The 17,306-nt window shown below is 40.9% G+C and overlaps 1 protein-coding gene across 1 annotated transcript in view; it reads right to left on the reverse strand.

The window, feature by feature from the left end:
- Positions 1-17,306, reverse strand: part of adgrb2 (adhesion G protein-coupled receptor B2) — a 209,161-nt gene that overhangs the window by 98,136 nt on the left and 93,719 nt on the right. Inside the window, exons 3-4 of the mRNA XM_022746950.1 lie at positions 7,110-7,190; positions 5,170-5,358 (exon numbers count right to left, since the gene is read on the reverse strand). Of these exons, the coding sequence (XP_022602671.1) occupies positions 5,170-5,358; positions 7,110-7,190 (270 nt within the window). The remainder of the gene's footprint in view (positions 1-5,169; positions 5,359-7,109; positions 7,191-17,306) is intronic.

The following is a 17,306-nucleotide window of genomic DNA, read 5'->3' on the forward strand; positions in this document are numbered from 1 at the left end:
ACAAGATCATGAAAAAAGTTCATGAACTCCAGATTCTCATCTTCACAAGAGAAAAAATATGCATAAGAGGAATCACACGGACTTACTTATAACCGGCCTTGGTTTCTGATGCAAATGCAAGTAAGCTCACACAAGTGAAGATAAAATGATCTTACTCTTTAATTGAACATATGCAAACACACACAGACTGACTGTAGCAAAGCATACACTCACAACACCAACGAGAATAAGTTTAAAGTATATGTAATGAGGATGAATGACTTCTAAACATGTTTCCTGTCTGTATTTCATAATAGGAAAAATGCCTCATAGTGATTCTAAGGATTATCATCATTACCAGCAATTTCATCTGAGCTCATAGCACAGCATGGCTGCATTATTTAAAACTGTATATGAATGTGCGTGTGTGTGTGTGTGTGTGTGTGTGTATGTGTGTGTGTATGTGTGTGTGTATGTGTGTGTGTATGTGTGTGTTGTTTGCGGGTGCACCATCTGTATCAGTGTGCCATGGGTTCATGAGTACTTCCTTGCATGCACCCTGTGTCTCTTGCTTGAATGAAAACTGGAAGTGCGGTGTTGAAGCGTTTGACTACGCAGTGACCTCAACATACTGTGTTCATAATGCACCATTGTTCCACTCCATGTTTTAAATGTCACTGAATCTATGGCAAATGAGCAGAAGCTAAATAGAACAGAAGTAGGGGTACTACGCTTTGGGGCATGAGAGCCATATACCCCAGCACATACTCCAGAAATAAAAATAAATAAATAAAAAAAAGTTAATTTGCTGGCCCAATTACCACCTTGTTTGCTTTGTCAAGAGCCAGACCATTACTTAAAATTGATTATCTGTATCACCTTAATTTAGGATTTTAACCATGGAAAAATTAGGAGAAAAAAATGTCCATTTTCACCTCATTGGCTTTCTGTCCAAGCTACTTTTCTTTGATGTTCCCTAGCTCATGCAGACACACATTCACACACACACACACACACACACACACACACACACACACACACACAACAGATCTCACACCACACACACACCACACACACACCACAACATACAACACCACACACACACACACACAGGCATACACAGAGAGACATATCCACCCACACTCACACTCATAACACACCCATACTTCTAAGTCTTAACTTATTCACAAACACAAATAAATGGTAAAAAAAAAACAGAATAAAAATTCTGCCAAACCCAACTACAGTACTAAATTCAGTATGCAGACTGCACTCTCCCCACCTCAGGACACTGCGAGAAATTGTGAGAGTGTTTGTGTGCATGTGTGTGTGCGCATGTGTGTGTGTTTGCTTGTGCCTTGTGTGCCTTGTATATTTGTGGTTGTGAGTAAAAGCATATGAAAGAGAATAGAGGATGTTGGTTAAAAACATTTCACTTGCAGATCTTTCAGAAAAATCAGTGAGTTGGCGCGACCGGCAGTCACACTCGAGTTTGTGTGTGTGTGTCTGTGTGTACCGACTATATGTTTGTTTATAACTTCCCATCAGACCAGTGGTAGTCAGGGCTTGAATCCAGCACTAAAGAGATTAACAAATCAAACAAGCATGTAGATTATACCCAAAATTAAGTCAAAGTTAAAAAGGAAGAAGAAGAAGAAAAATAATTTTTTAAAAAGTCAGTCACATTGAGTTCATTAAACACTTCCATGTCTCCATGCTACTGCCCCCACATCCCCAGACTACTTGAATTTGGTGAGATCCCATTTAGGCAGTCCCTGGAGTGCCCCTCCACCCCTCCAGAACCACGTCAGAAAACATCAGAGGAGTGGGGAAAAAATGAAATAATAAACGGAACATAACACAGCAACCAATATCCCATCAAAGGAGCGGCTGAGGATATTAATATCGACACAGAATAGAAAATGAGGCACTTAGACATACAAATCGCATTGGCACATTTGCATAAAAACAAGATTAGCATATGCACCGAGAGGGAAGGAAAATGTTCCTCTCGCTTCTCTTGTATTTTTCTTTTTCTTTTTTTTAAAGGTTGAGTTGAGATGCATCAGGAAACACTGACTGACTTCTAACTCAGATGCGAAAGCGTACCTGTGCCAAAATGCACACGTATACGTACGTACATATATACATATGAGCACCATAATTGTGTGACACAATTATTGTGCATACTGAAGCAACACCTGAAATGACTAATGACAATTAAACACCCACCAGATAACAAAGGACAAAGCCAAAGCAACACCTACACCTTATGCTGAGACACCACACACATACATGTGGAGACAAAGATACTCTGACTATACACATATACAAGCACACACAATATGTGGCATTCAGAAATGAATGTACACATTCACAACATGACATCACAAACAGAAAGGTTTAATCTCGTTCGAATGCATGTAGCCATTACTGCCAATAAAAGCTCTGTGGTAAGATGCGTGTGGATAGAGAGGACTTTAAGGATGAGGACTAACTGGCTGGTTTTGCAAATGTATGTCTGCACTTTTCTCAACTGACCTCTACGAGCTCCAGCTCTATGAATGTGATTTAGACCTTTTACGTTCATTCAAACAACAAAGAGAAACGACGGATACTAAATAGCATTAAGACGTATTGTAACTATAGTTGAATGGCACCTCTAGCCCTCTACTCAGAACGTAAAGGCACAATGTACAACTCAGGAAGAGCTACCTGTTTTGAAAGTTCCTTATCCACCAACCTTTAAACAGCTACTTGATGCCTGGTCCAATAACAGAGCCCTATAGGCTTACCAGCTGAAGCCCAGGTACTGCATCCTGTGCTGTAATACTGGCTCCCCACTTTTGCTGAGTGGAGTTATGGTCCCTGATTTTTCTTTTAACAGTATGTCTTCAAATACATGCGTTTATCATTCACTGGGATTATTAGAATGCTCTATATGGAGGACAGAGGTGCCATAGTCCTGTGATCCAATCTCTTACCTATTATTGGGTTCAGAGAGGTTAGCCCAGAGACTGCCCTACTGTCTGCCAGCCCAAATGAGGGACTGTACTTTACTTCTTATCCGGCAGTCAAGGTACAATGCACAGGTTTTTGGGTGTGCTCCTTAGACAGGACCACAGTCAGTCCCCATTTGCTACACAGTCAGGAGGAAGCCGCAACAGTATCACAAGTAATTCATTATGTATGCAGAAAGCTGGTGCCATAGTAAGACCATGGTATCTTAAATACACCAATTTTTAGCCTCGAGCAATTGGGTAATTCACTCAACTTGTCTGGGCATAATCAGGGCTTGTTTCATAACAAAGAAAACAAATGTGAGAGTTCTCTTCACTGTTTTTCACATCCTTGGTCTATTTCTCGCTAAAGGTGCCTTCTTGTCAACGGTGGATAAATTGTCTGGACTAGCCAAGTTATCTGTGTGTAGCATGCTTTCATCATCATTGGACAAAAGACCAGTTCGACCACTGACTGCAATGAAGGTAAGGAGGCTTTGCCATTTTCTCCCTTCTTCTTTTTCCCGTATTGTGAAATTCAATAAATTCATCCTTAATTAACAATAACAATAGCTTCAGAATTACTCGAGCTTGAATTTTAAAGTGACAAAATGACGTTTCACAATTTATATCGACACACTGAAGTAATGCAATTAATGTTAGCCACCTTCAAACGGTGGCCTCAGGTCTTTGAAGTAAAGTCAACTTGTCTGGTTTAACAGTGTAGCAGTGAATTAGGTGGAAGGACAGCGGCCAGGCAGGAGGGAGAGCCAGTGCCATACAGGATTTCACTTCCATTGCAATCAGGGCAATCAGAGCAGAGCAGGACAGGCAGCACGTCACAATTTCATCTAGCAAATACCTACACTGGCAATCAAATCAGAAGCAGAGCTGGCATTATTCAGGATGAGTTGCGCACAGGTTCCCCTCAGTGACTTAATCTGGCTCGACTGTGTTGAGGAAAAATAGATGAGATGCTCTTCTTTTTGCTGCTTACTTTTTTTGTGGCAAGCAGATATGGTTGAATACATCCACCCTGATTGATGGAGCATGTGTGCATGGGAAAAATCAAATATGACTGGTTAAATATATTTTGGAGCTGCCACTCCATCTTAAAAAAGAAAAAAAGATCATAAGTCCTCTTAGGCTGAAGCACAAGCCTGGCTGTAGTTATCGTTTTGATTTGATTTTCTATGCTCATCACTGTAATACAAACAGAGGTTTTATTGTAGAATAAAGCATCTTCAGAAGTGTGTGTGCTAATTGTGCTCTGTTAGATCAGTTTTTTTCCTCCATAATATCTGTATGGATGTACATACAGCAAACACTGATATACGTACAGTATAGACCAGATGGGGAAAATGAGAACAATGCTGAAAGGAAAGACGAAGGAGCAGAGGAGAGCTAAAGATAGAGAAGCCAGGAAGTATGAACTTCTGAGCTGTGGCAAATGTAATAGACTTGCTGACATCGAGCTCAGGTGTCATGTCTGACTGTGTCTCTCTGTTTCTCTCGCAGTTGGCCAGTAGTGTGAATTGAAATTGAATTTTTTTCTCATTCTGAAGGGTTTTTTTATTTTCTGCTGCACCATGGTTAGATTATTTTCTAACTGAGCAGATCCCAGTGATATGTGAATGTGAACTATGTGTGTGCGTGCGCGCACGCGTGCGTGTGTGTGTGTGTGTGTGTATGTCGTCTACTTTCCTCACATTTTCATTATTTCTTTCAGTCTTACAGCTTTCATAACACACTGTAAAAGGCCAAGTAAATGCTCCATGGGTGAGTGAGGGGCTGAACAGGAAACATGTGATTTTAAGCTGCTTTTAGTTAAATTTTATATTTCCAAAACAAAACTCATCATAGAAGTCTAAACTAGGCCATATTCAAGTGCTGAATATCTCTGCCCGTGTTATGAACATCACTGTTAAACCATTTATTTTCTCAGCATGGGAATCCCTACTTGGGGTCACATAGGCCAGGGACATATCCCTGCATGCACTGCAGGGAGGCAGGCACCCTGGAGAGGTAAAACAAATCACTCACAGTCACAGCAAGTTCCGCCTCCTTGCCTCTCTAAGTGCAAGTGGCATCACACAAACTGCACAAAGATGAAGGCTGAACCCTCATCATCACTCTTGCTGTGGGTAAACAGTACGAACCAATGGGTACCACCTGAACTGAGGCGACGTACCTGAGCCTGTGATCCCAGGTTCACCCGGACAGGACGCGGTGTTGTTGCACATGCGCGTTTCCCTCAGGGCGCCACTGCACAGTGTCCCATAGGGAGAGGAAACACACGATCGCGTCCTCACTTGCCAGCCTTGCCCACACGTGAGCGAACACACGCTCCACTGTGACCACTCCTCTGCTGCGGGGTCACCTGAAGAACGAGCAAGGTGCGGAAAGAGAAGATCATTCTTTATATTCTCAGTATTGTATTGTTGGTGTGTCTATGAACACAAAAAAGTCAAGAGGAAGGGCACTGTTGCTCTATGGCTCATGATTCATGGGAGAATGAGAGCTGTTTTGTACGATTTTTAGCTTCAAACTGGGTAATTGTTTTAAATATATTTCAGTCAGACAAGAGTCTGACAAAGTCACAAAAAAACAGGAGTATGTCTCTTGTATGACAACTCTTGTACCTTTTCAGCTCTCATTTTCACAGAACTGAACGCAACAAAACATGTTTGCTTTATTGATTCCTGTTAGCAATTCTGAGGGTATTTTTTTCTTCTGCTTTTTATTTACTGAAATAAAATAAAAAAATTTCTTCATATTGGCAGTGACACCACTGCAATATTACGACAATAAAGAAAGACAAAGAAACCCATAATCTATGCAATTGTCGGGAGAAAAGCCTGCAAGTGACAGATGATGAAAAGGATTTGTGCTTACAATAACCAAACAGACTTTCTGTAGTTAAAAAAACATTTTTTTCCCTTTGTTCCTCCTTGGAAGACACATATCAAGGACTAAATTAATCATTTTTAGGATATAAGAGAGCTTTGCCTGTGTAAATCTATGGTATTTTCTCATCGTGTGTCATATAGTCATAGTAGCCAAATATATGATATTCCTTCCTACCATATGAATATGGGTGATATGATTATTTAAGCCCCTTAATGTGAATAAACCTCAACTGAATATTCACGAGTTTGAGTATCACCTTAAAACACATTCCTCTAAGATATTAGTACTCATCGAATTATGGTAACACGTATGATCTCACTGCTAAAGGGCTTTAGCCCTAAAAGCCTGTGTGTGTGTGTGTGTGTGTGTGTGTGTGTGTGTGTGTGTGTGTGTGTGTGTGCCTTCTTTGAGTCTGTGTTTAAGCGTACTGTATGTAAGATGACTTGATTCTGGTGTTCAGACATGAGTGTGGGTGATCTTGCGTTCTTCAGGCAGCTTCGCCCCATTGTTCCCTCTGCGCTACGCCCTTCATAAGTGAAAATAACGAGTGAAATCATTCTGCTTCTCTCTTTCTAAATTGTTTATGAGCGCCGTGTCCTTTGATGGAGGCATCATCACATGGCAAAGAAGGAAATCAAATTAATTGCATGTCCGTTAATCGCATTACATCTTCATTAACATGCCGTGAGTCAGGGCTTAAGCTCATCACACAGTGCCTGGAGGAATGGAGAATAGGGAGAGATGAGGGGGGCTGGGGAGGCGGGGTGGGGGGGTGGGGGGGGCAGAGGAGAAGGACAAGATGGAGCCAGGGGTTTCCCTCGCGGTAGGGACTCCCTCCTCCACACGGTAGTAGCAGCGAGTATTGAAATGTGTGTGTCTACATATGTGAGGGAGCTGAAAATCAGTATACGACCTATTCTGGTGTGGCTGTAGCAGCCAACATGTAATACCATGTATCATCTCATGAATAATTCAGTCTCTCTTTTCCAATCCTATTAATTATGTAAGATTTTAAAAGTCTCACACACTTTCACATATTCGCACATGCCAATGGTCAACTACAGTTTGGCAGCTGGCCTTCTGCAGTGCTTCAAAAAAGTAAATGTATAATAATTATTTTTATGGAACTGCTTATTTGTAGTCAAACGTACAGCCTGTAAAGGTCAAGTTGGCTGCAAACACACACCCACATGCACACATACACACACTCACATTACTCACCTGTTTGTGCCTGAAACACACCTGGCTGGTCAGCTGATCGTGGTCTCTGGGTCTTCACCTTCAAATCGTCATCATATGGATCTGAAATAGACAAAAGAAACACCTTCGCTTGAAATTGTCTATTTTTTTTTTTTCATATAGATTGAGTTGTTCATTTCAATATATTTAATTTACAGAGAAGCTAAAGGTGGGAAGATGAAGTCATAAAGATGCCTGGTTTGTTTACACTACACATTAGCATACATAGCATAAAGAAACTTGGTTTTAAGGCCTCAGTAAATAAATGCTCAGCAGCATACACACCCACTTTGCACATTCACAGAAGTTTTTTAGTACATTCAAAACACGACTCTGGCAAAATAAAAATACAAACGCCTACATTTCCTTGGCTTGATCCTTGTAACAGAATATTTAAGGAACACACTGATACACTTCAGCACACAAATCGTGGAGAAGTAGATAACAGAATGTCAAGTCTGCAGTATAATCTCAGAAAATCAAGGGGAAGTCGGTTCAGACTGGCTCATTATCTAAGAGGGAAAACAGAAAATGTCAATAAAAATATACATATTGAAATTCAGTCAGATAGCATTCACACAGCAAAGTAAGTAACAAAAAACTTTTATGAAATTGTGAAAATATATATAAAAAAAATGCAACTCCATGTTCTGATACATCAGAGACCTGATTTGAACTCAAACACCTAATATAAATGGCGAGCATCTGTGGAAAACAGAGAGTGTAGAGAGAGAGTATGGCCAAAGTGAAATCATGCAACATATCTAAGTCGGTTTTTATCTCATTTGGTACAAACATACGGAGGCATGAGCACAGACTGTTATGTTCTGTGCAAATGGATTTGTAGGCTTAGTTTCAGCAACACAAGACTTAATCAACTCCCTCGGCAGGGGAAACAATCTTTGATTTAACAGATCTTTTTCACTTGGGTATTTCTTGCCCATGGGATTTTTTGTGGTGGCTGCATTTACTCAAAGAAGCTGAGACATACAGCGTATCTAACGTACATTATCCACGTTAGTAGAGTGTGATTGTGTGTGTGTGTGTGTGTGTGTGTGTGTGTTTATTAGATTACAGAGAGCAAAAGTGATTGACACTGAAATGAGCTCGCATTAGCCCGTATCAAGGAGTTGACCAAAGGAAGAACACATCCACATACACATGGGCACGCAGCACACACACACACACACACACACACACACACACACACACACACACACACACACACAAGTGTGCTGAGTTTCTGTCATGACTGCTCAAACGCCCATCGCAACCAGACCTCTAATTTGTCCTTTTCCAGAAACAACTCTTTGTCAGAAAAAAGAAGAGATTTTTTCTTTATATGCTCTCCCTCTCGCTCTTTAATTCATACTGTCTGTCTCTCCCTCCCAGTCCCTTGTTGTGCGTGTCCTTCTCAGCAGGAATACTACAATAATGAACAACGTAATAATTTGGTTTGCCTGCTGTCTAGATGATATCTGCAGCTGGCTAGAGTGGGACAAAGAAATATTGTGTGCATGTGTGTGGGTTGCTACTTTCACTTTGTTTCGAAATAAATGTTGCAAAAGTATTTTTTTTTAATGCTCTGAATTTTGGAAGACAAAAGTCAGATTTCGCTTTTACCTCATCACTTCATCTCCACACAAAAAAGAATACTGCTGCATGTAATATGACAGTCAAACCGAGAGTAGAGATGCACATGCAAAGAGCCCAAACTTTTCATTGCTTAGCACAGTATAAATGCGCACTTGCATCTCCAAATCATCACCAAAATAACATGACTCATTCTCCTAACCAGCTAGCATTCATTAGCTAAAAACACAACAGAGAATGGTACTTGGTTTGATTTATGCAAACAGGAGCTTTTTACTTGTTTCAACGGAGAAACAAATGGTACAAGTAAATGGAAAGAAGATGGACAGCTTTGAGAGTTGGACAGTTGAAGAATTAAACAGTTGCAGAAGAAAACTGTATCTGTTAGACAGTGATATTCCCATCACACACTGACAGAAAGACATTTTACCATCTCATTGTCAAGTAGATATACCGAATATCCTGAGAGCCTGAGCACCAATAAAATCCATCAAATTTCTAAATAAATGCCATTTTCAACAGAACAGTCTACAATCTCAGGTCAGTATGTCAGGTCAGCTCCGTCAGTATGTACCTTGTACAGTTTACAACAACTGTCTAAATATAATACAACAGTTAATTAATATATGATGTTTTTGTAATTAATTTATATTGATTTTGTAATAGTTTACAATATAGTTACAATATAATGGACCATTTTAAATTCTATTATTGTCATTTTTAAGTTATTAACATGTACAAAGGGTTCTGGTCATGCTATTTTTTTGGAAGTAAATACACTAAAAGGTCATACAGAAATTATTGTCATCTCTTTTAGATAACAGAAACCAACACTGATGTATATGTGAAATGTTTGCATAAGTCAGGCCCAAGCTATCCCACAATGAATCCTGCAACATACATCATTGGTTTGTTAGTATTTTTCTTTCCTGGCTTTCCTAGAACACAAGAAAATAGTAATAAATCAATTGAAAACTGTGTTTTTTGTGCTTTAATAGAGCTGCTAACATTAGCATGCCTGGCTAACTCACTTACCACCTGCAGTGGTAACCTAGTGTACCTATCGTAAAGCCAACTACATTAATTTGAGGTAATCTTAAATTTGGCCTAATGCTTTTACTGTTGTAAGAGTTAAAGATGCTGTTTGAAAATACAAACAATATACTGTAACATGAATTTGACCTCTGCGTTGCTTGTCCAAGTAAGTTTTTCTATATTCATGTAACTATATAGCTCATTATCTAGCTATTGCTTGCAAAGCTAAGACCCTTTTACAAAATTCTCATTTTAAATTGAATTCCACATTAAAAAGTCAGCTGGAGAGTAATTTTAATCATTTCATGCAGTTTGAGCGGTAAAGTTAGCCTTAACAAACGCTAGGTAGGTAGCTACAGCTAATGAAATCTGCTGCCAAAATACTGAGAGTCCTGTCTGAACTCAAGGACCCATTGTTTAAGGAATTACTATGTATTTCAAGTGGTAAATTTGCCACTTGTAGTTGTAAATTGAATGTACTACAGTAGAGTGGATTGGTTTAGAGGCATAGCAACAGTAACTGAGGGGGCGGGGCTTAGCGAACACTCAATTCCAAGTTCTCCTAATCCTCTTCAAATTCTTCCTGCTGGTCATGTCTGCTAACAGGTGCCACAAAGCTAGCAATGCTGCTCATGTTCTCATCAAAACCTGTGCTGCCAATACAGCATTACAACCCCACTGATCCACCATAGAGAGTTTGGCAGGTTTAAGGTCTGACTGGCTGCCTGCTGAAAGGATTCACGGGTAACATCAGTAGGAAATGATCCAATGAAACAACAAGACTTCGATGAGATAGGATAAAGTTTTTGAATTTAACTTTTAAAGATTTCAGGAAACGCATTGATTTATTTTGAGAGTGACAGCAGAGGAAGAGGTCGGTCCAGAGCTGGGAGTTTCTGAATCATTTTCTGGCAGAATCTGGCACAAATTAAGCCCTGTATGTGTATGTGTATGTGTGTGTGTGTGTGTGTGTGTGTGTGTGTGTGTGTGTGTGTGTGTGTGTGTGTGTGCGCATGCATGCGTGCGTGAGTTTGTGTGGATGTATATTCTCCACTTCTGTGCTTCTGAGAAATAGAGGTCAGTGAAGCAGGACATAGGAGTAATGCCTCACATAAAATGACCAGTGATCACTACTTTCCTTCTATCTCTTTATTTCCCCCTCTCTCTCTCTCTCTGTCTCTCTCTCTCTCCCGGCCTTTGTTTGTCCCTCTTTTTTCTCTCTCCATTAGGTCTACGGCACAAAAGAGGATTTAGATGGACACTGGTGTGGAGTCCGGTACAATCGAAAGTAAAGATCAATATGGATAAACCCCTGAGAGAACTGACCTTTACAAACCCCACTATATTGTTTAATGTTCTGGACTGCACTTTAATGGACACATCATCACACACTTCATCAAATCGTCTTGCCCTCTCTAATCTTTACTTTTTTCCACCTATTTCAGCTGTTTCTTCATCTCCAGGGGAATCTATTTTCCATCTTTAGCTGGCAGTATCACTTCCAATTGTGCGTAGGGTCAATAATCCCATGATTGGTTGGGAGCAGACTTACTTGTAGTAGCAGCACCTGGTGTTTGAGTGTCATTGAAGGTAAAATAGAATCTTCCCCTGACACATGAAGAGAAATAATCATGGGACGTCATCAGGCTGTTCTAAGGATGTGAGTCTGGTTGAATCTGCCTTCATACAGCTGATTTACTTTCATACACTTACGTACATGATGAAAGAACAGAACTTGAACTGAGGAACCTCTCATCCCTTGTTTTCAACCCATTTCATCTGTCTCGTGCTCTCCAGGTGAATACATTCTCCCTTTATAGGTGCATCTTGTAGTTAAGGTCAATAATCCTGTGATTGGCTGAATGAGAAGGTTGCGATGTGATATTTTGGGTTCACAGTTTCTAGTAAGGAACACATTGTAATGGACTGTGTAATATGTTTAGAGTTATTATGAGGTTATGGGTGTCACTGTGTTCATAGGTGTTTGTTTGGTTGGAGAGCAAAGGATAAAAAAGAACTGTATAGTGCAGCTACTTTTGTTTCCATGGTGAAAATATACTGTTAGCTTCGACTCGTGAAACCTGTGATTTCATGTACCTATGACAGTGATTTGTGTGAGGTAGGATAACAGCCAGTGTACTGTCCGATCATAAAATGTCAGCAAAGGCAGGTTAAGTGCACGTCAAGTCATAATCTGTGACATTTCCTTTTAAATTAATGTCTTTTATCCTATTTTCTGTTGCCAAATGACATTGACTGGAAAATGCAAGTACAAAGATACTGGTCCTACTTTTCTGTTTATTAAAGGTCGACCATTGTGTTTGCCTAGTTGGAACCAAACAGCTAAGAATAAAGCAACAGCATCTCATCTGTTTCTCTTCCCCACAAATAAACAGTTGATAAAGTAGCATGTAGGACAAAGTCCCATTCACAGCCTGCTGAGCAGTATCACTCAGCACGCAGAGGTTTTTGTCAGCCACCTCAACTCAATGCGAGGAGTGGTGGGATACCCTCAATGAACACACACGAGCATGGAGACATGCACACGGCACATTGAAGATCTAAATACACAAATGAGGAATGACACCAAAGCTCAAATATGCCTTGATGTGGCACATGCACACGCTGATGCGCACGTACACACCTACACAATAGGAAGTAAATATGGCTGATAAATAAACGTCATGCAGTAAAGCGGTTTTGAGCCCATACAAAGCACCAGGCTGGGGAAGGGGATTGGGGCAGAGCCAGTTAGAGCCACAGGCTCCTTTGTCAGACTGAGCCGGATTTAAGCCTGCTGGGAAGGCTATATGTGTGTGTTTGCGTGTGTGTGTGTGTGTGTGTGTGTGTGTGTGTGAGTGTGTGCATGTGTGGGTATGTGTGTGTGTGTGCGTGTGTTTGTGTGTGTGTGGCTGGGGAGCGTATTTGATAATATGCTAAAACAGCTGTGGTAAATAAATGGCATGCACAAAAACATAGTGGCACGGAAATGTTTGCTGTTGACTACTGTCAGCTCTTTCAGTGCAGCGCATATGATTGAATGCACGTTCTCCTGAACATGCACCACAATCTCTCTCTCTCTCTCTCTCTCTCACACACACACACACACACACACACACACACACACACACACACACACACATACAAACACACAGAGCCATTTCTCAGCCGTATATCAAATCTGAGCTTATAGCTCTCTGGTGCTGTCCATTTACTCCAGGGTCCATCTGGGAGAGTCCAAACTGATAGAAGTGCACCATAATGGACTTTTTATAAGCTACTGGACAGACAGACCCACTCCATCTCTCTCTCTCCCTCCTCTCTCACCTCTCTCTCTCTCCCTCTCAGCAGCAGATATGAAGAGAGAAGTTGAATCAGGTTGGTGCAGGACAGCGTTTTTCTGACTATGGGGGCCTCAAGGTCATTTGTGTGCCTTCAAAATGGGTTCAGAATCTAGTTTTCTCAGCCCCACAGGCTGACGTGTGTTTTCGTTTCACATCCACACACATACACACTCACATATATACACATTTCAACACAAGCCCTGGTATACTTCCAAACTGCCAAATTGGCTTTGTTTCATTGCACTTTCATTCTCAATCTCAAATTGCCCTTTTTTCCCCATTTTTCTTTCTCTTATTAGATATTTTCAAATCTCTTCCAACTCCCACACTGCACAGTCATTCGGTCTATCGTTCTGCCCTCCACCCCCTCACCCTCTGTCTTCCACCCCTTTCGCTCTCTCAGTACCGTAACAAGATGAGAATTTAGATGGATTTACAGTCCAACGGACGCAGAGCAAATCCACAGAGCTACAATCAAAGGGCAATCAATGCAGAGATGGCCAGAACAATTCAACAGCTCATTCAAAGTAGGGATTATTGCAGTGCATTGGCCTGATCAATTATAGACAATTACACCCATGGTTTAGCATGTTTGTGCTGCAACATCTGTACAGTGCATTAACAACAGGCCAGCATAGTAGTGTTCGCAATCATGGCTTTACAAACTGTTAAATGGATCAATGTGAGATAAGCTTGGGTCCTTGGTGCACTTGTTTGTATCTCAGCCTCAGTCTGACATGTTTCTCAGAGCTGCCAGGTGAAAACCTTGTGTCCAGACTGAGACATCTTATTATCGGTTTGTCCAGCAAGGAACTGTCTTCAACACGGACTAATTCAATAATTAAATTCCAGCAGATAAGAAAGCAGCACCAGGAGCAGATACCGTTAAACAAGAGTATGGGAGCAGTGCTTTGAGCTAAACGCTAACATCAGCATGCTAACATGGTCACAATGATAAAAGTAACATAAAATTTTTTAGCAGCATATAAATGTTAAAATAAGCATGAAACACAATTACAGCTGACGGTTATGAGGGCGTTATTAGTTGCGCAGGTATTTGGTCATAAACCAATATAGTCTATGCAACAAATGGCACTTTTGAGCTGCTGAAAAAATGAAAGAGAGTTATTTTAATTCATCCTGAGGGGAACATGATTGTCTGTACCAAATATCACAACAATCCATTTGAGAGTTGGCAAGATTTTCCAATCAAAATCATGGTGCTATAGGAAAGGTCAGGGGACCACCACAATCCTTAGGATATATCTTCTACCATATTTCATGGCATTCCGTCCAATAACTGTCGAGGCACTTCTGAATAAAAACCAAAAATGCTGGTGCAGCTAAAGGTGATCACCAAAGTCAGTAGGACATATAGTCTGAGGACCATGAATGTCTATAATGTCTGCATGCATACAGAATTTCATGACAGTCCAGTAGTTGTGGAGATATTTCGGTCTGAACCAAAACCCAAAATTGTGGACTGACCAACAGATCAGTCACACTGCTAGCATTGCTAATAACAACTAAGGTTCAACTAGTTTACTGTCCTTTTCATGCCCACAGTGTGAGATTTTGGAGAAGTAAAAGCAGGATTGGTTCTTATTCAGCTTGGCTTTTTTGTGGTTTATACGTAGTTTCTCAAAGGTTGGTTAAGCCCAATGCTGGAAGGATTTGTCACACACAGAGGAGCTTATAAGCCTCTACATGCATTTAAGACAAAAGAGCTGAATTGTGAACTCACCTGACAGAGCAGCCTACAATCTTTGTCACATGTCATCTCCCTCTCTCTACTTTCGTCTTTTTTCTTTTTTTTCCCCCACATCTCTCTCTTACTCTACTACATGTCTGCCAAAAATATCACCTGAAAACACCTACTGCACCCAACTTGGCATTTTCATATGACAGCAGTGATATGTATGTACATGATGCAGGCACACAGAAAGATCGATTACTGCTCACATTTGCCTCTGCAGTGGGATGCTGTTGCCACAGCAACACTGTCATGCTGACGCCGTAAAGGAACGGAGAGGACGCGGGTGGAGGTGGTGGTGTTGGGGTGTTGGGGGGGTGGAGGCTGGGGTGGGCGGGGGGCGGCGGCACTTGCAGGCGGATGGAGGGAGGGAGGTGGATTATAAATCAGTGTCCACACTCAGCTGCCGGTCCTGCATCAGATGAAGAGGTGAATGGAGTCTGTAGTGTAGACGGTTGTTCCCAACTATAGTTAAGGGCAGCTGCTGTGCTATTGCTATGACTCTGGTATTCTTTTTTTCCTGTTTTTTGCATTCAGTTATTTCTTGCTTTCATTTTTTTTATTGGTCTTTGTTTTTCAGTTGATATATTTCTTCTTTTTAAATGACTTTCCTTTTCATGTATTTATTCCCTACAATATCCGCATCTCGTGTAAAAGCACACGTTAATGTTGGTCATGTATGTTCATTCATGCATGGCATTGATTCCTCTCTGTGGTCTTCAACAATGAAAGCACTCTGTGCATCCTGCTAATAAGAAAACTGTGTGCCATCTATGGCTGCCGTGGAAAATGTGCCACATCTGCCCATACACTGAAATGCATTTGTGCAAGTGTTGCCTCATAAACACGAGCACACACACATATATATACACAAGCTGTATTTGCCTGGGCACTTAGCTCTAAGTAACCCAGAGCACACTCTGGCAGGTGTTTTTCATGTATCATAACAGAGTAGCATGAGAAGAGTCTCAAATAGCCAGACTTTTTTTGCCAGGTTTTTCACTTGGTAGAAAGGACCGAAACGAATGATACTCAGATGCTGCCTCTTGCCCCCAGCCTCTCTCCTGAGTATACGAATACTCACACACCACTTACCTCTACTCTGTCAATTACCTTTCATCAGAGGGAAGGGTCAGCTCAGCAGGACAGAGGGGCAATCTTTGGGACCACGAATGTTCAATGCACACAGACATGCACCCCAACACTTACAATACACTCCCACACAAACACACACACACACACACATACACACACAGACATGCTTAGTTTGACTTATCAGTTTCAAGGTATTGCTCCAGTCTACAGTCAGACAGGGAGCTGAATCAGTCGCACTTTCTGCTGCTTTATTTTTTTTCTTTTAGATGCAATGGAAGGATGAACCCATCTGAGAAGGAATGATAAGAAAACAGAAAATAGATGCGTAACCCAGAAAGAAGAAAGAAAAAACAAAAAACAGATCTGCTCAACAAGTCAGTGACACAGCCAGACACTGATAACCTCTTGAGAATTGTCAAAATAAGATGGTGTCCTATATTTCTACATGGTTACCCTGTCCTTTCAGCCGGGGCCTGGGAGATGAACTGAAAACGAGAAAATACAACGTATTTATTGCCATGGTATCACTGATTTTACTATGCTTTTATGAATGGATGTTCCTGTGGTGTGCTGTGTGTTCTCCTTTACTGTAAGTACTTTTGTGCGACTATTGTGCTTTGGTACAGTCTGTACAGTTCCTGATGCAATATGTGTTCTGTTTAGTTTGAATATCTGCTCGGGTTTATTTTAGACTATTCAGTTACAGTGTGTACTTTTTTGTTCCAGATAATTTTGTACTAATCTTTAGCTATAATAGCCGTTCACTTGAGCACTGTTGGCGTCCATAATATGACTGCTAGAGTGTGTTATTTCTCTATGTATCTGTAATTTTCAAGGCAAGGCTATTCCTTTACAACAATATGTCCCACAAACTAATATGCATCAATACGCTCTGTGTGCCCATTCAACAGACAGAGCTGTACTCACATAAAAAGCATACGATTGCTCATACATGCTGAACATCCACCCACATGTTCCTGTCTGTAGAGATTTGATGGCTTTTGCGGAGGAATCAAATAATATTGGTATAGTGGAAATGGAGACTTGAGTAACCAGCAGTTCAGCTCTTTAGACCAGCAGTAAGAATCACAAAGCCAAACGTCGATAAACTGCTAGGTGACATATTAAAAGGTCTCACAGTTTACGAGATGCATCTATGACAAATCGTACGGTGTTCTTTTGTATTAGTCAAAGTGCAGCACTGAAGTTGTGCTGATTGGCATCAGCTGATTCGTTCATGCGTCACAATCACTGGCTCATTTGACTGCTCAGCTACCAGCTGATATTTATGCTGATGGACGGTGCAGCCATTATAACCTGGTATTTCACTCTTGATTTGCTTGTGCCACCCCGGCAACC

The sequence above is a fragment of the Seriola dumerili genome, unplaced genomic scaffold (genome assembly GCF_002260705.1).
Source record: "Seriola dumerili isolate Sdu_G_001 unplaced genomic scaffold, Sdu_1.0 BDQW01000110.1, whole genome shotgun sequence".
Lineage (NCBI taxonomy): Eukaryota > Metazoa > Chordata > Actinopteri > Carangiformes > Carangidae > Seriola > Seriola dumerili.